Source organism: Cylas formicarius, unplaced genomic scaffold, assembly GCF_029955315.1.
Source record: "Cylas formicarius isolate icCylForm1 unplaced genomic scaffold, icCylForm1.1 PGA_scaffold_4__25_contigs__length_36172078, whole genome shotgun sequence".
Taxonomy (NCBI): domain Eukaryota; kingdom Metazoa; phylum Arthropoda; class Insecta; order Coleoptera; family Brentidae; genus Cylas; species Cylas formicarius.
In genome coordinates, this window is record NW_026844334.1 from 32,791,305 (window position 1) to 32,815,606 (window position 24,302).

Here is a 24,302-nt window from a genome sequence, read left to right on the forward strand (position 1 = left end):
GTATAAGTGTTAAGAAGAGGTATATTGCATAGGTTTAATGAGCTGTTAATGGCAAAATGACTTATAATATCCCCAAATGTAAAATGTTTCTTTTATTTTATGTTTGATTTCTGACCATTGACACGTGGTTTTTAATATCATTTGCTACTTAATGAATGATAAAAAGTTGCGTTTAAATGCAGCTACGAGTGGCTCTTCAAAACTGAGTAGTCTTAGTGAGAAAATAATTTCTAACATCAAAAAATAAGCGGAACAGAGCAACGATCAATTTAAAAATCCTACTCCAACAAAAAAACCGTCAAGAAATTGTAATATCACCAGCTATGCTAAGGCTAGCAACGATGCTCAGTTGACTATAGATTTCCTTATTGCTGTATCGTAACGCATAAATCACTGATGATTTAGTGGTATTTTGTTGAACAGCACTGTTCGAAAGAAAATCGAAAAAAGGTTTTCTCTCGATATATTTAGAAGCAAGTATACATCGTTAAAACAAATTTTAACGTCCGTCTCAGGAAAGAGGTTTGTTTCCATATGTGTGTATGTGTTTACCGATTTATTTTAATGGACAATTAAATCGTTTAAAATTGAATTAGCACGCAAAAACAGGACGTAAAAGAAATTCATAAAGATTTTGAATATATGCAATTTTGTAATTGTATATGCATCTATTCGTCTGCTGGATGAAAGCAAGCAAGCAATGCAATGCAACTTTCAGCTTATGCGAGAGTCTATTGTGATTAATTTTCAAAATGCTACGGATTGCCCTTTTGGGTGTATCACGGTTATATTCTTGAATCCTAGAAGTTACATTTGATATGTAATAATTCCCAATATTTTAATGATATTATCTACTCTTATACAGGCTCTGTAGAAATTTTAATCTGGTCTGGTTCTGTTGTTTATTATAAGGCCCTTGAATTAAGACATTATGACAGACTCAGCCTCACCTTAAATCCTTGGCACTGTATAATTCTTACGTCAGCCGGGATTCGATCTCCAAACTTTAGGTCTACGAGATCTCCTACTACGAGATCCTTCGAAACTATCGTCATAGTCTCTCCTCCCCTTATAACAGTGGCTTTTGGTGGTACCATATTGGCAAACGATTCCATAATCTACAATGTGAAAACATTATTATGGAAACTATAGTATTGTAAGTCAAAAATACAATGCATATAAATTTATTACAGCGTATTTTTATGTTATCTGTTTTATATTTATACATTAAGAACAATAAGACCTGCTTATATGTTATATTTTACCTTTTCAAATTGTTTAGACTTTGTCCAAATAGGAAAATTGTCTGTGTTAGTCGATATACCACTTTTTTCATAGGATTCTTCATTCATGGGAACTTTAAAAGCTGTGTACTTAGATGGATAAAGTCAAAATTAATGAGGTAGAATAACAAATATTTTAGAAAAACAAAATCTCCTGATTTTAATATTTTCTTCCTTGCATATTTATCTCCAATTTTATTGATATTGATTATAAGTTGTTGGAGCGTTTTTCCATTGTAAAAAAACCAAACGGCTATTAATTGGTCAAGAAAATAACGGCGAAACTTGGCAGAAAAATGAAACAATCGAGCACTAAAGAAATAGCACCTTCTATTTACTGTCAACAGTATTGATAAATCTTATAAGTTATGTCTGCAATTAAGGTATAAACGCAAAAGGTTTTAAATTTGTTTAATGTCTAAAATTGGAATAATTTTTTTCAAGAACGTTTTGACATTTGCTCATGTGCTGAAAAATATTCACAAAAAAACACTTAAAATACTATTTCCAATGACCAACACAAAATTTTTAGAAATGGGAACGTAATAAAAAATATGCACATTACAAAAAATATATATTTTTATAAAAAACTTCATTTTTATATATTTTTCTCGAAATAACAAACTGTTTTTTAATTTGTCTTATTTAACATTACCAATAGTATTATCTCAAATATGTACTTTTTTAACCTCTATTTTTGGTTAGTTTTGGCTAGCCGTAAGATCATTTTTTTTTACTAAAATCACCACAGTAATAAAAAATAAAAGCTACAAACATTAATTTTTCAAGCCAACAGCAAGTCAAAAGAATCTTTTCAAAATAGTAACTTTTTTCTAAAAGGAAATCAACCCCAATACATCTGCAAACGTCACTTTGACATAAAATTTAAAATATGTCCGAAACTGTAAGTCTAATTAACAGATTATTATATATCAAGTTTTGAGGAATTCAAAAATGCCTTAATATACAGGATATTGTTAGTAGTCCAAGAAAATACAGGGTGTTTCAAACCAAAATTTAAAATAGTAGCTATATAAACATTAGGTCAAAAACAACCATTAGGGAGATACTACTCTAAAAACATGGCACATAAATATAGTTTTCATTTTTTCGTGGCTTTTTGTCTTTGGAAAGCCCTTTGTTCTTCTGGAAATCTTCTGCGGACCACTATGGAACCAAAAAAAAAGTAGTTTTATTGTGCATACTTATTGCGTAAACTTTGTTAAAATATCAAAACTTGTACAAGTAATATCGACTTCCATTGATATTTTTTCAAATTCGATCACACTCCGGACACGGTTTACAATACTGTTTAAGGTTTTTAGATTTTTTGCCAATAACCGATACACCCTGTACATACCACATTTCGTGATACGTTTTTTTTGAAACGGTGCAAAACGTCGTTATATTAAATGTTCTATTAGCGTGTTTTACATTTTTGTCCATTATTGGAAAACACATGGAATAAAATTGATAGTCCCGGATCTCGTTCCGATCGGGTGAATAGTCTTCCAAAAAATATTTTCTTTCTGTCAATGTTAAAATAACCCATATTTTTTTTATTATTACTTTGAGTTATATCGAGTCTAACTGCACTTTAGATGTGAGTATAGACTTCTACCTCCCAGGCAAATCTGAAATCAATAGCTGGTAATTTGAGGCACCTATCATGTTTTTCATTATAGCCGGAAATATTTCGAACACTCTGTACAAAATATGAAAACTCTAAATAAAAAAATTTTAGTTGTCCATACGGGCTATGTGACTTTGTGGATGAAACGAACAACTGAAACATAGCTATGGCTAATTTTCATTAAAATAAAAATTAATTTTTTTAACTTTTCGTGAATTACCGACGCACTTCAGTTTATGGCCTGGATCTCTCTTCGTATTCAATAATTTTTTCGTTTTCGAGAAATGATTTCTTTCTCGCCCCCTTGCACAAGTTCTCCCTCAAATTTAGTTAAGAACAATGATAGGAGTAGTCGAATTCAATCCAATTCACTCATTTAAAAAAATAATATCATAAAATGCAGAAAGTGTGTTTTTATAATAGTGAAATTTAATTGTTCTATCAATTTTCGTTTTCAAGATAAAAAATACAAATTTCATTTATCCGCCACATTTGTAGTGCGACATCTCCCTAATGATTGATTTATGATCCAACGTTGATATAAGAAACTACAATTTATTTTAGACAAGGTTAAGCTTTTATATTTAAATCAGTATTTTAAGGGTATAAGTGAATCCAAACAACTTATTAATTAAAAGTTGTCCATTGAAAAACCGGCCACTATGCAAGGTTAGTCAAAAAGCGCGCAATGGCTGTATATCTCAGGAATTACAAGATTTGAATTGTAAAAGTGTTTTAGTCCATTTTTGGGTTGCTCTTAAAATTTTAAATTTTCTTAGTGTAACGTACCCTTTACACAAATATAATTGTTTTTTTCAGAAATGACACAAAACGAACACAATGATTTCATCAATAAACCAGAATTTATTTTTTTTTTAATTTTAACGAATTGGTAAACTTAAATAATAATAGAAAATATTTAAAATCAAAGGTATCAAAGGTACTTATTTTAATAACTGTTCAAGAAATAAGTATAAGCCATTCAGGAATTATTTGTTTGAAGATCGGAGGATGGAATTTTGTGGTCGTGTAATTATAAATTTACGAAGACGACTTTTCGTTTGAATGACTTCGAAAAGCCCCATTATTTTCAAAAGCTAAAGGTATGGGTTCGAATAACTAGTGGAAATTTTATAGGTCCTTTCTTAATCAATGGCATTCTCAAAGGTGAAAACTATTATACCCTTTTAAGGAAGCAGGTTATCCCCGATTAGCTTGCTATATCCGGACACCCGAAATGGAGAAACAGGCACGATTGATTACAGCATTTGTCACTTATGCGCTAACGGGCTATTTCGACGGAGAATATTTTTTTGTAGCCGGAAAAAAGCATGGAGTATTTATACGTCATGACAACATAAAAAAATACAAAAATTTACCATATCTAATTAAGTCTACCGCACTATAACTAAGCTTCTTTTTTACCTTGTGACTTTTATGTTCTTGAAAGTACATAAAACATCCCGTTACGACGACAACCACCACAAGCACGCATCCTAATATAAGATTGTCGGTGTCCGTTTCGTTGGTTGTAAATTTTCTTATAAGGCACGCTGTGAAACATAACGCTGCCCCGATCCAAAGCAGCAGAGAAAATCCTGAAAGGAATCAATACCAAACTATCACCAAAAACTGTTATTCAAACTAAATATGTACTTTGTACTGACTTGCAAGAGACGTCACTTAAGTAAATATTTTTCTGGACTGCCTTTTACTTGATCAAAATCCATTTGACATAATTAAATTAGATCAAAAAATTGTTCAGGTTGTTGCAGAGTAATAGATTTAAATTTAAGAACGGGGCCGCATTCATATTCAATTGATCATTAAGTCATAGATTCGAATAGATAGTAATAGTCTCTCATTTATTTTTTTTGCTTTTTGTTATATTATTATATATAATTCTTTTTACAAAATTTCTGTTGGAAGTGGTATGGTCTGTTCATAGATATAAGAAAGAGAAAAATTGCTTTTGAATGGGATTATCCGAGGGCGGTCATTAACATACAATGCAACAAGATTATTGTCTAAAGTTTCGGAGATGCTCCCGCCCAAATGTAGAAAACTATTGAGACTGAGGAAGTTATAAACAATGTTTATTTGACTCTAATTGAACGTGGTGCCAGCAAGCAAGCATCTTCAGAAGAAACGGTCACATTGACGAAAATTCCAACATCAGCGAGGAAAAAAAGAAGCGATGCTGACACAGTGTAGATGAAAGTGATCAAGATATAATACGGCGTAAAATTTACCAGTTATACGAGGAACAAAGCATGCCTACTTTAGATATCTTAATTAGGAGGCTTGAAAAAGATGAAACCGGTGTCAAATGTGGCAGAACTACTTTATGGAAGTGTGTTCAACACATGGGATTTAGATTAAAAAAAAAAATGAAAAAAGTTTTAATGGAATCTTTTAGAATTCGGAAATGGCGACTGGAATATCTAGCAAAAATTAGGATTTACAGAGAACAACAAAGGCTAATTATTTACTTGGATCAAACTTGATTCGACACTTATGACACCCCGGAAAAGGGTTGGGTTGACTCAACTGATAAGTGTAAAACAAACACGCCATCAAAAAGAAGTAAAAGAATAACTATTTTGTATGATGGCTCTAAAGATGGTTGGATTCCAAATGTACTTTCTCTGTTTGCGAAAAATATTAAAGATTCATCTCTGGATTACCATGAAGACACCACCGCTGATTTATTTAAAAGTTGGTTTAAAAACAAACTAGTTCCAAACATTCCTCCTAATAGCGTAATTGTAATGGACAATGCAAGTTATCACAGTAGACAGTTGACTAAAACCCCTCTCTCATGCAACAGCAACAATCCAAAATAATCCAAAACTACATGTATAATAACGACATTTATTTTCACGAAGATTATATCAAAATGCAATTAATTGAGGTTCTACAAAGCTTGAACCAACAAAAGGAATACGTCTGTGATAATTATGCAAAAAATCTGGGGCAACAGTTTCACCACTGTATATTTAATCCCATTGAACATGTTTGGCACCAACTGAAATCTGCCATTGGTCGTAACAATTTTTTTCCCCGTGTTAACTCCAATGTCCTCAAACTTATAGAAACCGAAAGTTTTTAACATCCCTCCACAAAGTTGGGCAAATTCTGTTAAACATATAGAAAAAGCAGAACAATCGTATATTCATATTTCAAATAATTTAGAATAAATAATGATTAGAACAGGCGATGATAGCGATAGTGATACTGATATATTATGTGAATAATTTTAATTAATTAAAGTAGGTAATAAATATAATTTGTAATTTTATTTTAGATTTAAACATAAATACATACATAAATAAATAAATATTGTTTAGCATCTTTCCTAACAAAACCCCAAATAATTAAATTCTAAGCAAAGTACGGACCTGTTCGGCCATATTTCATTCTTACAGCTTGCCCGGGTCTTTCCTTAATTCGTATCAGTTAGTCACATTCGTATATCTATGAACAGACTTTATATTATATGGTCTGTAGATACAAGATTTTATGTGTGAGGGTGATTTAAGCTATTATGTATTGCTGTATCCGAGTGTGAGGGTCTAATTTGTTCTGAAATTTAGTTATAGTTAAGTTCAGAAAGTTTAAAGAGTTTTCTAGTTCCGTCTCTATAGCAAATTTGATACGATTACATATTGAGTTAATATGATTCCCATAGACAAGCAAAAATATTATCCAAGTATCTATATCACCAAAGAAAACTTTTACTCAGAAGATGTTCATGAAAAAAATGTATATGTAACTTTTTTTTTTACTTCCGATTCAACAGGTTTTGTTCTTGTTGTTGTTGTTTGGAGGAATGTTTGTGTGTCTAAATAAAAAAAACACTAAAGATTTTTTTTTTACATCAATATCGACAATATTTTAAAAATTAAAGAAAAAACTATGGGATTGATGTTGCTATTCCGAAATACACTTTGAATTAGAACCCGAAAAAAAAAAACGATGATCGCCCCCCATTTCAACGACGGACGGGTTTTCACGGCAGCCCCCCACGAGATGGCAGGGGGATGGGGAGGGGAGCGGTGGGAGGGGGGGGCGGGCACTCTACCAGCGGGGGCTACGCCCCCCCGCGGGGACTCTACCAGCGGAGGATACGCCCCTCCCGGGGGCCCCCGCGGGCGAACTACGCACCACGGACAACGGTTTGGTTGGCACCACTGACAACGATTTGGTTAGATTGGCACCACGGACGACGGTTTGGTTAGGTTAGGGCCAATGGACGAGCGACCTAGGGGCGAGCGGCTAATGGACGAACGGCCAGAACGCAAAAAGAAGAAGAGTGTCTATGGGCGAGTGGCCAATAGGAAGAAGACCCATGACCGAGCGGCCCGTGGGCGGGGGCCCGTGGCCGGGAGGCCCCAAAGTGAGGTTATGTGGGCCTGGATGTCCCTTTATTCATCTACTGATATTTTCTAAATATTTCCAAATAGTCCGTTGTGTTTCAGACTTGAAAGAGTTCTAATTATGACATACGGTTATATTTATTAGTTCGCAATCAGAAAAATTTAAATCCGAAAATCCGGCACTGATTAGGAACCATTTTCTCATCTCATTGAGTCTGGTCTGCGACTTCTGAGACATTGTATACAAGACATACTCCAGCACAGGATAAACAAAAAAAAATCCGATTTACAAGCGTCTGTCAGTAGTCGACGATGGAATAGAGGATGATAACAAATTAAAAAGTACTGCAAGAGAATCGTTTTACGAGTGCATGGAATTAAAATTAATCTAGTACTTACATTTATATGTTTATTTAAAAAAAATGAAAAACATCATTCGACGTTTACTATGACATCCTTGAAGCTTTCACATAGCAAATAAAAGAATCCGCTAATGAATTATACTTTCAATGCAACATTTGTCTACAGATCTTCTGAAAACGTCAGACGGCATGGAAGCTGCCATTGGGATGATAGTGGAGTTAACTGGCATGCCAAGATTAATCACATTCCTTCACTTGAAACATTGCCGCAGAAATTAAAACAAAATCAGATCTAGATTTAAAGCAAGCGTAGTAGACCCAAGAATTGGAGGAACGGCGACAGAAGTACTTAACTGATATTCATCAATTTCAAATAGAAAAACAAAGAGGTTGATTCGACGCCCATGACAATATAACGAAAAGGTGACTAAATTCTTTATCGAAATGGAAAAGCTTGGATACCAAACGCTTTGGTACTTTCAACACAAAACTTTAAAGACTGAATTAGACTACCATCAGGAAATGACAAGGGATAATTGGGTAAAAAATTGTCTTCCTCGAAATATTAGACAGTGCAATATCTGGACGTGACTCTGGACTCTGGAAGCATTTCTGTTCTGCAAATGTTATCTGTCTCAGGCGGGAATCTAGATCACCTCTCTATGATGAGACATTGAGACTACCTTATGCTTTTATACACCATACGGAACGAATATCTCTTTAAAGGATAACTGCCTTTGTATGGGAGATATTTTTATGCCTCACGAGCTAGTCAGAGACCGGGACAGAAGGTGGTATATATGGCAGTTCTTCCAGGGCGCAGATATCTCTGTCTCTGGGAACTTTCATGGAGAGATCATCACACACAGCACATGTATGTAGCGACAGTCGAGCGGCTATCCAAGCTCTTACCTTTGTGAAGATTGCTATTCGACTGCCAAGAAAAATGGAAGACACTTCCTAAATGTGGGTATTGAAAGCGCTATGGCTGACGGACTGACCTGGGATGCCGCAAAAGGCCAGGAATTCCAAAGGAAGTAGCTAAAGAGCGAGCTGGATCAATGGCTCTTTGCATTTAAGTCGAAGTTTCGAATGTCTAACAGAACAGCAATATCTAAGAAGACACCTTCATATTATGAAGATGGACGATCTGGGCTGTGTTTAGAAGAAGGAAGGAAGGTATTTTCTCGAAAATGCAAGAAGTTATATTGGATAAGAAGATCTGAAGGCAGGAGGGACGCACTACAGATAGAATAGGATAGATAGGCTAGAATCTAACCTTGTATCTAATCAAACTAACTAAAACTCCTATAGTGTTGAGGGTTGTTAAGATACCTATCAAGTCAAGTTTCGGTTAGATTTGGTTAGAAAATGCAAAATTCCTCCATTAAAACTTTCAGTTAAGACTAAAAAAATTGAAAGAAATTGAAAATCACAGGAAAGCATCTTCTGCAATATATTTTCCCAAAAAATTTAAACTTCACATTCAAATTGACAAATATTAATAATTAAGTTGCAAGTGAATATATTTTTGGGATGAACTATAGGACGTTGCATTTAAAAATTTATTTATGTATATTTTTTTATATACAAGGTGAGCCGAAAAGATTATTCAACACTTTAATCATAGATTGTTTCTGAGACTTTTGCTGTGCTATTTTTTATTTTCACCCCCGGTTTCTAAACTATCATTCAACTTTGTTTTAAAAATGATATTTTTGTTTATATATCTCCCAGTATTTCACATGTTTTATCAAAATTGTGTATATGGAATTGTCCAATAAGATTATAATTTTGTAAATGAATAACACGGGATATAAAAAAGTTTTTATATGAAATTTTGATACTTTTTTCTTAACTTTTCAAAACTGATATGAACAAAAACAAAAAATAATAAAAAATTGATTTTTTCGAACCAAGTTATATTTTTTAAATGTTTAATGAAATTACATCATAGAAAGAAACATCTTTTTCTCCTGATTTCAAAAGTATGGGGTTTGTCCTGAGTTTGTATAACTTATTTAGAATTTCAAAATATTTTTGTTGTTAAAATGTGGAAATAAACCTCAATTCACTAGAGTCATGGCAACCAATAAACAATTGAGAACCGCCGAGGTAAAACGCATCACTTTGATTACAAGTGCAAATACAATCTTGTTTTATTGCATAAAATTGCTTTTAATCATTATAACGAAGACCGAAAACTTGAAATTATACGTATACTTTATAAAAATAATAACATATCTCAAACAAAAACACAATACAAATAATTATTTGGCGAACCTGTGCCGTCAAGTAGCACATATAGAAAACAACTTCAACAAAAGAAAGTATTTTAACATAAAACAGCGGATAATTCCAGTCGACGAAAATGAAAAGTAAGGTTTTTTACCTTTCTTTAAAGGTATGAGCAATATTTACTTATTTAAGAAAATTTTATGTTTACATACATAAGGTTACAAGGTTGCAGTTTTGCGAAGATATGTTGGGGCGAACCTTTACAAAAGTTTTGTGGATTGACGTGAACTACTTGAATATTTAACAGGCACAACACTCATCACTGGAGCAACCAAATATTGAACAGATAAAAAATCAGAGACCACAAGCAAACTATGCTTGCTTTAAAAACAGACTGATTGCGTCAATTATTTTTCGAAGTGGGCTAACAGCAAAAAGATACCAAAAAGTTAAGAAAAAAACTGTAAAACTTTTATATGAAAATTTCCTCTCTGTGCAAAATTTATTAAAATATTTTTTAAAAATTTAAAATAATATAGCACAATCATGAAGTCAAATATGGCAAAAGCTTTAAAGTTTTTATTTGAAACGAAATATCAGGTAAGTTGGGGTTTTCATTTATATTCTGACAACAACTTGCAAAGTTTGTTAAATGTGATAGGCAAAAACTTTTTGTACAAAAATTGTATGATTTTTTCTCTATGATCTTCTGAACTTATAAATAAAAACAAATGAGCGCCGGAAATGTATAAAAAATTTACAACTTTACTTTTCAATTACAATTTCAAAAATATATAGTTTGTCGGTACTTGGTTTAGCCGGTTTTGAAATTACTCGAATTTATTATTCAATAGTAGAATGATCAACTTCATTATTGCCTACGAAAAATACATTGTTTATGTATATATATATATATATATATATATATATATATATATATATATATATATATATATATATATATATATATATATATATATATATATATATATATATATATATATATATATATATATATATATATATATATATATATATATATATATATATATATATATATATATATATATATATATATATATATTCTCACGTATTGATTCACGGATGGAAAAATGTGATGACACTATACTCCGGGATATCATCCGTTCGCTCGTTGAACTCCGACTGGAATCCTGCATCCGACTGGAATTCTGCAAATCCTGCATCCGACTGGAATCCTGCAGACGTTTCGCCAAAATCTCACTTGGCATCTTCAATGCTCGCGCTCCGAAAACACAGTGTTCTCCTTGATCTCTCTCTCTCTTGCGTTTCTCTGGAGATATCCATTCCATTATTTTTCTTGGCCATCTCTGCTATATCAGCAACATTGTCGGTCTCTATGTTCATGCTATATGTGATATGTGCGGATATTCTTATCCGCTCGAAATCTTTTTCTGTGGCTGGCAATTTTCATCTATTTGTTTAACTCACATCCCATTCTTCTGGCCCATATGGCAAACTGCTTTCTACATTGCATTGTAAGTACTAAGTTTGGTTTCTCGTCTGATGGTTCCTGCCTAATTTCCTTGCCTATTAGTTGTTGGATTAAATCTTTACTATTTCCTCCCAATCTCCCAAAATTTAGCTCTGTCCAAGACTTTTATTGCACCATTATCAACTATTAAGTTGTTACTTTCCTCACTGCCCACGGTTAAGCACACACACTTACTCCAATTCATTTTAAGGCGAGCCCGTTTATATTCTGCAATCACTAATTGATCGTCTGCAAAATATAGAGTGTAAAGAATTTCATCTCCCACACGAAAACCCAAATTTTTACATTTCGGTGTCCAACATTTAAGGGACTGGTCTAAATATATTTTAAATAGAGCAGGAGATAGGCTTGTTTAAGACCTTTTGTTGTTTCGAAAAATTTGCTTAATGATATATCTTGACTGCAGCATAATTTTCCTTATAATGTTGTCGGATTGCCCTGATTAATATTGATCTAATAGTAAGGTTCTCCATTACTTTGAATGATTTGATTACAAGGACGCTACCATACGCTTTTTCTAGATCTACTAACGCTATATGAGTATCTCTGTTTCTCTGAGTTCGCTTTTCAAGAGCTATTTTCAGATTAAAAAGGTTTTCCATTGGCTGTTTATCTTTAATATTTGCTTCTATTAGATTTTCAAGAGTGCGGGAATATATTCTTAATATTGTTGGAATAACTACTATGCCCCTCTAATTTTTGGGATCATGTTATAAGCCTTTTTTTTATGGATAACCGAAATGTAGGAAGTTCTCTATTTGGGTGGTGGTTCTTCACCATCTTTCAAATAAAAACGGCAGCATTCTAGTAAGTTTTCTGTTTTTTTTTTAATTTTTGAACTTCTTGACTTTCACTGCATTTACTGCAGTTTCTACGGGTAGTTCTATATGTGTAGAATAATAGATTTGATGTTCATCTAGAAATTCGACACGTCTTTCGTCCATTAGTTCTTTAAAATGATATACCCAGCCCTTACTTGTAATGCTTGCTCCTTGTTTAATGGATGTTCTATGTGGTCTTACTTTTTCCCAAAATTAATTCTTTTTTTTGTATCTTTTTTTAGTAGAGTTCTTTCTTTTCTTTAATTTGTTGTTCCATAGCTTGATTCCACTACATAGGTTTGTCATTTTTCTGCATTCCTGTGCAGCTTCTCAGATACACGTTTTTATTTTTATATGTTCATATTCTGCTGCAACTCGCTCAGTTTACTCTTAGTTTTTGTCATATTTGATCTAGTTTTTTTTGCGCGTACCTACACCCATGAAACAGATCTTTCCAGAGAGTTTAATGAGGTTTGTATTTAATGAAATGAAATACATAAATGTATACCTACATCATCGTGGAGACTAGCATCTAAGATCACTTTTATGAGAGTGCTATCAGCGTCAAATCAAGCCTTTTCTTAACAGGCGGATGTAGGGATTTTTTAAATCTGTTTTTTAAACATATAAGAAACCAATCTCATTCCTTTTATTTTTTTGTTATAAAGTACACATACATAAAACTTGTCTTTCTCAAAACTAAGATATTTTCAGACGCGGACAAGAAGTCAAACACATCAGAAACATCAAAATAATGTGAGAATTCAATAGCTGCTTGGCTGAAAAGAGCTACTTTCATCAAGGAATGACAGAAAACCTGTCAAATATTAGTTATTCTTTTAGAGTTTAGTTCAAGATATAATATCTTATTCTATTTTTAAGATACTTTAGGTTAGGTTGTTCTATATTTTTGCTATATTACATACCTACATTTTTTTCATATCTATAATATAAAAATTGAGATGTGTATAAAATGTGTTTTATTAATGGTATCAATCGGCATTCCTTCACTTTTACCGTCAATAGCAAAATTACAGATTAAATATTAATTGAAAAAAACTTCTGCATTTCAAATATCGCCTGCTATTCCAGTGATGACTTCACCAACCATACGCATTAGGTTAATTCCATCACAGGCGAGTACCAAATACTGAGATAGAATTTTTGTAGTCGTAAAACCAATTGGACTACTGGACATTACGTTTCCGTTCGTTTGGAAATAACCTATAATAATTAAGTAAAGTCCACTGGTATATCTTATATAAGATCCTATATCTTCACAGTTGGGTATACTAACGACGTCTCAACTAGATAACTCCATATCCGTATTATGTCCTAACAAACATCCGACGGACATACGTATCTGATATGTTGTGGACGTCTTAAGGATTTCCCTTAGCTGAAACAGTACATCCCTAGTATATACGATATCTAACGTCAGATATCCCGAGGACGTTTTGCGGACGTCCTTGTGATATTTGGGATATATTTTTGAATCCACTAAGCGGTGGTCTGATCGACATTCGGCCCCTCTGAGGGGATATTTATGTATGCATGTCTTTGTATGTGAAAATAGTGTTGACTATTTTTAGATCGAACTGGTTACAGACTTAACAATATCTCTTATCGTTAATAGTTTCTTCGCCGCGTCATCCTACTACTAGACGGTTTTTTGTTTTGTGACCCGGTCATTAAGTCTCTGCCAATGATAATTTCATGACTACGTGGAATTGCTCGATTATATTTTTTAGATTGTTTTAAAATTGATTTTTGACGTTCCATGAAACACGATAATGAATATTGGTCATGTGATTTTACATTAGGAGCGTCTTACAAACATGCAGCTTTATTTTCAATGTAAATTTTAGTTTAAAAGTAACCTTGAAATTTCTGAATTTAAATTAACCAAATGTACGAAGAACTATCCGGCCATGAAGAGTTACAACTTCCTTCCGTTCTGATAAAATGAAAAAAATATTTTTAAATAGTTTAAAAAATATATTAAAAATATTTTCTCTCTCATTGTTTTTACAACCCGGAAAAATATTTAAGATTAGATTTTAATATGTAACAAAGGTAGTAATTTTAATATAAATACTTTTATTGTGATAGTTTTTACTGCCTGCGGTCTTTGTTGTGCATTTTTCTTTGCTATTTATATTCTTTTCTTTGACTTGCTGTAATGTAGCTGTACAAACATAGTCAACAAAATTTGGTTCTATTCAATTTAATTCCATTCAATTACAGAGGCTGCAAATATGAAGAAATCATATTCATGATAACATATTAAATAATTAAAAAATACCATTTCCACCAATACAAATTTTTGCCAATACCAAACATTTTGAACAAATAATTGGAAACCTTCAAAATGATGAATCGAGCTTAACTTCTGCACGGATATTCAAGGGGGAAAATAAGCATGATTAGGTCGTAGGTCCCTTAATTTTTAAAGTTATTGGACCAATAATTTCGAAAAGACTTTAAGGGGTTATAGGTACTTGCACTTACTTCAAAAGGAAGTAGAAAACCTCCAGCGTACCAAATCTTAGATGAACAACGAATAGTCTTGATTTAAACAAATTTTTATATTACGATAGTCCAGTAAATATAAATATTTTTAGACGAATATTAAACACGAAATAATTTTACATAAAAAGTAAGAAAAGAAAAAAACCGGTTCAGAGCAAACGATGGAGATTATGTTGAAAATTTGTAAATTAATTATTATTTTGAGTTACATTTTTATTTTGAGTTTGAATTGGACTAAAAAAATATACTTAAACCTTTTTTTCCAATGCAATGTTCATGTTGATTACTAAATACTTATAAATAATAAACTCGAGATATTTCAAATACCGAAAAACTACATATTTTTGAAAGTCGGTTAAAAATGACCTTCATCCTGAGGACAAATATACAGAGTGATATGTTTAAAAAGGAGAAGTTATTAATTTTTTATCCATTTGCGGCGCCTGTTTGTATTTACTGCTTTTATAAAAATGTTTTTGCCTATCCCCTATACTAAACTCTGTAAATGGGTGCCAAAATATAAATGCAAACCCAGTACAGGGTGAGTCAACGGTAGAGTAAAATTTAATACAATTTAAAATTATTTTAAAAGGTATACGACACCGCTTCAAGCGTGAAAAATAAAAGATACAATTTTTTTTAATGTTCGTTTTGAAATTTTTCAAGCTTTTTATTAATAATAATTCATACCGGAACCCAATAGTTTTTTAAATATTTAAAATTTTCTAAAAAAATATTACTTTTCTCACTTGGACAAAAATTACGATAGCGAAATTACTTTTGAAGGTAATATTTGATATTAGCTTTATTCGAAAATATATAATATTACTTTTTATTTATTTATTTATTTTGAAAGATACGTCGCGATTTATTTTAACTTTTCCAATAATTACCCTTCTTACAGTTCTATAGCTATAATATTAGTTGACCATGACAAAACTATTAGCTAACAGTTAGAAATGAATAGGCAAAGGTACTTTGTAGGAGCCGTAGATCAAGCAACAGACAGCAATTTTTAGCAATTCATAGAAAAAGTAAATAATATTAAATACCCATTGCCATAAATTTTAACTCATTTTATTTCATTATTATTATCATTTTTAAGGCGCCATATTTGTTCAAAAATATGCCCTTCTAAATGTTTTAGTACATTTTCTTGAACGTTGCTTAGTATAAACGGTGTTGTTCTCCTGCGCACGTCCTGAATCCCATTTCCATATCTTCTGGTGTTCTACGGGGTTCACATAAATACGATCTTTAACATATCCCCACAAAAAGAAATCCAGTGGTTTTTACATGACCGAGGGGGCCATCCAATTACCGATACTTTTCTGTGAGAAATGATTCTCTAAATCTTGAATTTCTCGATAGTAATGCGGAGGAGTACCATCTCCATCTTAAAACCACATTTGTTGGATCAACTTCTTGAAGAAGTCGAGGTAAATCATTTTGCAAAAAGTTTGAATATATAGACCCATTAAGTGATTGGCGAAAAATGTATGGCTCAATAACTTTAAAGTGTTTTATTCCACACAACACATGAAGTGACCAATAGTTTTGGTTTTACACTACCCGCACCCAGAATGGTTAATTGTTGTAATAATAATGCATGTTTTGTTGATTAACTGCCATCACTGTGAAAAGTATTATTTAGGAAACATCATTTTAGACAAAAATTTGTATCGGCCTATATTGCTTCATTTATAAGGGTACAGAAATTTACTCTTTGTTCAAAATCGCGGTCTAAAAATCCTTGGTATAGTAGAGACGAGATGATATTTATTCTTTCTAATGGTGCGGTCGTAATGCATCATATAAGCTAGCTACTTGACAGCTACTTTAACTTGAAATAAAATACCATTAAACACTAGACGATATAGGGTAAATCGAGGAAAGATGGACCACCTTTTGAAAAACTTTCAAAAAGTTTTTTATTTATTCGAATTAGGCTCTGAAAAAAAGTATAACATAAACACAAGCTATGGTTATTCATTTGGCGCATTTAAGGGCTAATCTAACAAAATCAATAATTATAAAAAATAAAATAATAAAAATTTAAATTGGCCCATCTCTCCTAGAACGCGTAGGACAGATGAACCACCGACTATAGGAGAGATGGACCGTAAACTAATATAATTCATTTTTCCCTTTTTCATATTTGCGGCGACACCACATAGTTGGCATGTGTTGGTGTAGGATGTGCAGCCTTCTTGTAACCATCTAGACCAGAGAACGCATTTGAACCAGTGCTCCTTTTTCTCTGTAAAGCGATAATCTTCGAAACACCCAACGCATTGATTTTCGAGGTCATCAAAGGTTTCTTTCCCACTAGACGAATCATCCGAGGTTACATCTTCATCAGATTCTGAAGAGGTAGACTCGAGCTTGCGTATTTTTGGAAACATCTTTTCTGTAGATTTTGATGCTTTCTAATTGGAAGGTTTTTCTTTGTTCTGCTTGGATGGCTGTGGTGTTTGTTTTTGCCTTTCCTTTTTCTGGCGAATACGAGTCCTGTGAGTTGGGGAAGTTAAGTTCCCCCACTAGGCTAGTTTGAGCCTTCTTCATCATTGATGTTATTTTAGGAGCTGCTGAAGTAGTTTTCCAGGTGTTAGTTTTCCTTTAGGAGGTTCTTTGGAAACCTCACTTTCTAACTGCATTTTGGAAGGGCCTGCTTGGGAAGAATAACTTTCCCCAGGAGGGGTTTGGGGATACATTTTGGGCGAAGAAGTTTCTGGGGATTCTTCTGAGATGCCACCTTGTTCCTCAAATTCGTTTCTTGGATGTACCGTAGCCTCATCTGGTGTATGCGTTAAAAAAGCATGATCAGGTATTTCATCCGGATTGTAAGGCCAAATTCCTGCATTAGTTACTGTAGCCGATTTGCCCAAGGACTCCCCTAAAAATTTGCCGAACTGCAACCGATTTGCAATCGTAATAATGCCCTTTAAGGCTCTTGAAGAAGGCCCGGTCGAGCGGTTGCAAATAATTCGTAGTGTGATTGGGCAATCAAAATAAAATAATCATTGTCATTGTTCTCTGCGATTTGGAATGTCTCGAAGTTAGTCGTGCGAGAAGTGTGTCCGTCTACAATAAGTAAAACCTTTCCAGGTGCTTTTCTCGGGTAGAAGTGCTTTTGTAGCCAATCCAAGAAAATGTCTGACGTCACATATGCTGACTTTTCTGACATACGTACACGTGAGCCGGGTGGCATTCCATCAGACCATTCCGCTTCAGAATTTTTTTCCTTATACACGCAGTAAGGAGGCAAATAAACCCCTTCTGCGTTACAGCAAGCAACTATAGTAATTTTTTCGCTAGGGCTAATTGAAGGTACACTTTTAGATCCTCTTTCTGCCAGCACCAGCCCAGCTCGGATGTATAGCTATTACCTGTCTCGGCTGTATTATAAATGTTGGCAGGCTTGTCAAACAGACTTTTCTCAGAGAGTACATTATCAAGTTCCTTGAAATATTTGCCTACAATATCTTTAGACATACCCAGCGCTTGATCTATGAAAATATTTTCAGCTTTGCGAACTCTAATGTCTGAATTCCGCCTTAAAAAAGAATGCAGCCATACGTAACCAGCTTTACCTAAAAATTCCAACAATAATTTCCTACAAAATTTTTGACAACCAAGAGTTCATTTATCTCACCATCTTCGCGATTAAGTTGCGTACTTCCTCTCTAGTCGGTGCAAAAGCGTCTTTTTTGTAATGTATTGATATGGACAGCGAGTTTCGCTTCTAGTTCTCTACCACACACGCTCCCAGGGCCCAAACAGTGGGTTTTATTTAGGTTGCTAGCGTTTAAAAGTTGTTTTTGGAATACCGAATGAGTTTGCTGCTTCGTTCACACCCATCTCACCAAACACTACTGCATTAATGGCAGAAGATAAGTCGTCTGCAGACCAAGAGCCCCTCTTATCCACATTGCGCTTGCGGGTGTACCGATTAGGCATTATTTTGTCTCCCATAGCCCGCTGGTCCGTCTTTCCTAGAAGCGGAGGATTGATGCACTAGTAAGTGCCCCAGCAGTTAAACGCGTGAACGCTACGCGTTTAAGGTTAGGTGCATCCCAGAATACATATCTGCCTATACCATGCCTAAACTTATACCCAAAACTGACTTCAAGTAGATTAATTGTTTAACGAGAAACACTATAAAAAATTTCGGTAATTATTCATCAAGAAATTTTCCGATTATTTTGAAAAAACTGCACAAACTCATAAACACTGGTACTACCAATCATCAACTAACCCTTTTTCATGATTCCGCGCCGTCGAAGCAAGCATAGTTGCCACGGAATGCGAAAAATCGCGGGTGGTCTGTCTCTCCTATTGGTCCATCTCTCCTCGATTTACTCTATGCCTACTAGGGTACTTAGTAAAGTCTTACTGCTAATGAAGTATTTTTTTAGCTTTACGAAAATCCATAACTAGTTTTTTTTAATATACAATAAATTCTATGAATTTATTTACTGAGTTTTCAGGAAAAAAATTGACAGCTATAGCAATAGTCTTAGACAGAAATAAGGGTAAATATCGGAAAAGTTAAAATAAATCGCAAAGTATGACCCACTTAATAAAAGTTGTAGATTTTTGTATCACCCTTCAGAAAAAATAATAATGGTGTAACTTCTTCATTCTTAAATGTTAATAAAGGTATACCTCGGCGACCTATTTTAGGACCGCCTTTCTTTATTGTATATGGCTCTCGTATTACAAAATTTCTGTTGTCAAGTTGCTATCATTATTATGCAGACGATGCACAAATGTACCTTTACTTTTTTCCCGGTGAAGCTAAGCAAGCCGTTGCAGCCCTAAACTATGACTTGAACATAGTTTATGAGATGTCCACTAAGCACTGTTTACAATTAAATGCTAGCAAATCCGCAGTAATCATCTTTGGCCGAAAGGGTGACAGAGAGAGATTTTTATTGTGTTGCCATGCTGTGGAGATTAATAATAAAAAAATTAAGTTTTGTGATTCGGTGGGAAACTTAGGAATGATAATGGACAAGGATTTGAGATTTTCAGAGCATATGTCTAAATGTTTACAACGGGCATATTTAATGTTGAAATTTATATATCAAAATCGTGAATCGTTAAGCAGAAGACATAGAACAAGGCTGTGTGAGTCTCTAGTTTTGTCTCAACTAAGTTACGGGGATGCGGTGTGGGGCCCTTGTTTAAACTATTTTGATAAAGGCCGAATTAAAAAGCTTCAAAACTCATGTCTCAGGTTGATTTTTGGGATCCGAAAGTTCGACAGAATTAGTCACACACTACAAAGAGTTAATTGGCTAAATATGAAAAATAGAATATTTATTCATTCTGCCGTTCCATATTGAAAAATACTAAATAGAAAGTCTCCTCCATACCTTTTCAATAAAATAAGCTATCGCAGTGACGTACATAACCTTAATATACGATTTAAGGAAACGCTTACTCTGCCAATGCATGCAACTGAAATTTTTAAACGCTCCTTTTCATATAATATTGTCTCATGTTTAAATAATTTGCCAAATAAAATCAAAAATTTAAGCAGCCTAAATCGCTTCAAAACTAACCTTTTTCAGCAAATTAAGGAAATTTCGAGGTAACTGTGCGCGCTGCATGTAATGAAATATTGCTTTAATTATTTTTCCTTTGTGTTTCATTTTAGCGGGAACACCAACCATTTTTTTTTGGTTTAAGTTACAACTTATAAAATGGAAATTCACGTACTTTTTTTTCTCTCTTTTATCGGGTTAGATAGAACAGTATACTAATCTTTAGTAGACTGAATCTCGCCTTTTTGTCTAAATATTAGGTTATTATTGATATATTGTATATAATTCAAATAAAGAACTTTTTTATTATTATTATTATTATATAATTAATAATTTAATTTAAAATGATACAAATGTATTCGTTTATTTTGCACACCGGGTGCGAATAACGCTAATATCAAATATGAGTGACCTACCTGGCGCTATCATATTTTTTTACAATTCGCAAAACAAGAATTTTTTAGAAAAATTAAAATATTAATAAAAAAAAGTTAAAAAATTGCAAATAAAACAATATTTCATTCGTCACACCTTTTGAGCCACCCTGTATATTTTATAATAATTTTAAATTGTGCATCCTCGTAATCTTTACAAGTTTTGCGATTATTGTTTTCTTATAACTTTTGAAAGCAATGAGAGAATGACTCTATCGTTGACTCACCCTGTACAGAAATTCAGGATTCTCTCATCAAATAAGTAATTTCTTTGGCAAGATTCGTAATACCTTATGAGTAAGATTTTTTAATTTACAGATAAGGTTTGATCATAAGTTACCAATGAGCATTTACTATTCTTGACATTTAATGTAATAGTAAACGGCATGCGTCTGTTAAACGTCAGGCGAATACGAAAGCTATTAGTATTAATAACCGAGACTAATTTTAAATATTCTCAAAAGTGGCTACGCGTTGATTATATAAGTGAAGGTTTCGTTGAGATCACCTTGGAGGAAATCCAAAGCTTTGAATGTTATTTTCTTATCTTACTCATGTCAATGAAGTCTATAAATTTATACCGCCTTTGCATTTGCGGTCTGCATTTATTGGATTACCACGTCTTCCTAAAAGGTAGATAATTTAATAAAACCACTACGAGATAAGTATTTTGGGATATATTGACAATATGTATGTTATTCGAAAAAATAAGATACTTTTTTCTACAAACAAATCGTAAGACAATTCCACAGACTGCTAGATAGGTTGTTAATAAATTACACTTGCTGGCTAGACATTTGAAATGATATCCTCTTTTGGGATATTGCGTGGGGCAAGGACGAAGTTTCAAGAACTGATTTTCCATCTCATAAAATGGTGAGATGATACATTCACCACAGTGTTTGATAGTTAAAAAGAGTTTGATGACTTCACTAGTGTTAACGTGAGTTTCTCAAAGTTTTAAATTAAGTCTTATCAATTTGTTATATTTCTTTACGCATTTGATGACTTCTTTCTCGAAGTAAAGCAAAACTAAATATAGAAAAGAATTTTGTAAGTAGATGAGGTGTTGACCATGACATTTTAAGAAAATTCGGGATAATGTAATGGTCTCAAAACTTGTTTGAAAAATGAACATGCCTTTGTGGAGAGAACATGAAGCGTAAAAGCATAAAATTAAAAAAAAGATCACCGACTCAAACTAGTAAGATTACTCTGTACACTGGCTTTGTTGTTGCTTTGTAGAGACCATAACGTTATCCTCAATTTTGTTAAAATATACCAGCATCTCAAAATCTCATCTGCTTATATAATTCTTCGTAAATCTAGTATTGCTTTATTTCGAGAAAGAATTTATCATACCCGTAAGGAAATAGAACAAATCATTAAGACTCTTCTGTCTCTACATCTTGAAATTGATTTATTCTTGTCCTGAACTGAATTCACAGTCAAAAAGTTGAAAAACTAACATCAACACCTCTCAAATCTTCTCAACTACCAAACATTCTGGTAAATGTATCAACTCCCCAACAGCCAACAGACGAAAAAATCAGTTCTTGCAAAAGATTTTACCTTTGTCATTGCCCCATCTTTTATCCCAAGAAAGGAAAATGTTTCGAATGTCCAGTTTATCCTAAACAAATGCCATCTCAAAGAGCTAATGACATTCGACTTGAAACCCTTGAAATCCCTAAAATCCTGACATAGTAATTCTAAAATCAGATAATGCAAAATCGTCAAAAAAATATCCTACATTATTAAGGCTTTTTTCTATACGAATCCATGAAAAAGTCTGTCACCTCTCATGATTCTACGGATTCACAAACGAGGATTACCCCTTCGACTTATTTTCAGCACCACTGGTTTTTCCAACACATTCTGTATCAAAATATCTTGCTTCTAGATTAAAACCTTTTACAGGGATCACTGATAATTTCATATTTAATTCCTTTTTATCATTGAACAATTAGAAACCATTAGATTAGATCGAAACGATATTCTAGTAACTAGGACTAGGATCTAGTTAGTTTCAGCTAAAATCCCTCTTTAATAAATTACCTATTCCTGAAACTTTCAACATTATTTCAGATATATTAAAATCCGAGAATCTGGAACCAAACAACATAATGAACAATGAACAACCGTCGTAAAGAGCCATACAATCGAAATTATGGAAACGCTACGTAGATGATACTTTTGTTATTTGATCCTATGGTGAAGGATCTCTCCAAGATTCTCTCAGCCATTTAAACTATATACACCCTAAAATACGTTTTACCATTGAATTAAAAACTAATAACAATATCATATTCTTAGATATGCTTATCAATAGAATATCAGACCTAACAGTGGATCATTCTGTTTACAGAAAACAGACGCACACAGACCAATACCTTAATCCATTATCACATCACATCACCATCCGGTCCGAAAATCACCCGTTATCAACTCTCTTTTCTACAGAGGCGTAAAACCTCTGCTCTTATCTCTAAATTTCACATTAAAGATATTAAGCTTTCCATCAGAAAACACACTCCACCACAAACTTCGAAAAACAATGAGTCCGAAAGCAACCACACACTTGCCATTGTTGCCTTCCTTACCTTCAAGAAATTCCTGGCCACATATTAAAAGTTCTTAAGAAATATAACGTCAAAATCAGACAAAGATAAAATTCCGTTCCGTTCCTAATACATTGGAGAGACAGGACGAAAAATATTAACTAAGCTCAAAGAGTACGAAGGAATCTCAAGACTACGACAAATAAATGCATGAGTTGCCGAACATCACATCTTATCCGATACAACTAAAATTTTTGCATGCAATAAGAGTCTACAGAAATCTATAAGCACCCAATCTTAGCAGCGACTTAAGACCTTTCATCAATATGGAAATCAGTCATCCGAGACAATGTTCATACCATTCTTTTAGCTCTACCCTCCTTAAACAGTGGTTAAGCAGATACCCAGTACAATGCGAGCCAGTTCCAGTTAAGGCCTGAGGAAGGCAACAGTATGATTGATGAAACGTAAAAAAAAGCAAGTTTGATTTATAAACAACCGTCGCAGGAGATTTGTAAATATTGGGATTTAATAACGGTATGCATACTGAAAATAAATTTGTTGTGGTGTCACAAAACGCCGCTTAGGGGCGATACAAGCAATCTGAATCAATCCACTCATAGCAGCCCTTTTCAAAAGCTCTAAGTTTGACAAAATGTGTCCAGTCATTCTGAATATTTATATCCGCTCACCACTTCCCTAACGTAGGTTACAATACAAGAATCTTTCTCAAGTGTAAAATGTCTATAACCCAAGATTAAACCAGTTTTCTAAACATATATAGAACATAAATTGAACAGAGATACGCACCTTGTGTTAATGTTCTAATAAACTTAATGTATTCCGGGGTTTTATGGGAAGGCGTCAAAACATTTGGTCCCGTCTTTTGTAGTACAGAAGTTGCTTGTTCCGTTGTTAAACCATTTTCCCGGTCCGTGTGAAGCCTTCTGCACAGGTCACCTAAAAAGATAAA

At 33.3% G+C, this 24,302-nt stretch overlaps 1 protein-coding gene across 1 annotated transcript in view; it reads right to left on the reverse strand.

Annotated features, from left to right (window-relative positions):
* The window catches only part of LOC132701463 (sodium/potassium-transporting ATPase subunit alpha-like), an 87,671-nt gene that overhangs the window by 43,978 nt on the left and 19,391 nt on the right, over positions 1-24,302 (reverse strand). Inside the window, exons 2-4 of the mRNA XM_060669399.1 lie at positions 24,140-24,289; positions 4,342-4,514; positions 951-1,118 (exon numbers count right to left, since the gene is read on the reverse strand). Coding sequence (XP_060525382.1) covers positions 951-1,118; positions 4,342-4,514; positions 24,140-24,289 — 491 coding nt within the window. The remainder of the gene's footprint in view (positions 1-950; positions 1,119-4,341; positions 4,515-24,139; positions 24,290-24,302) is intronic.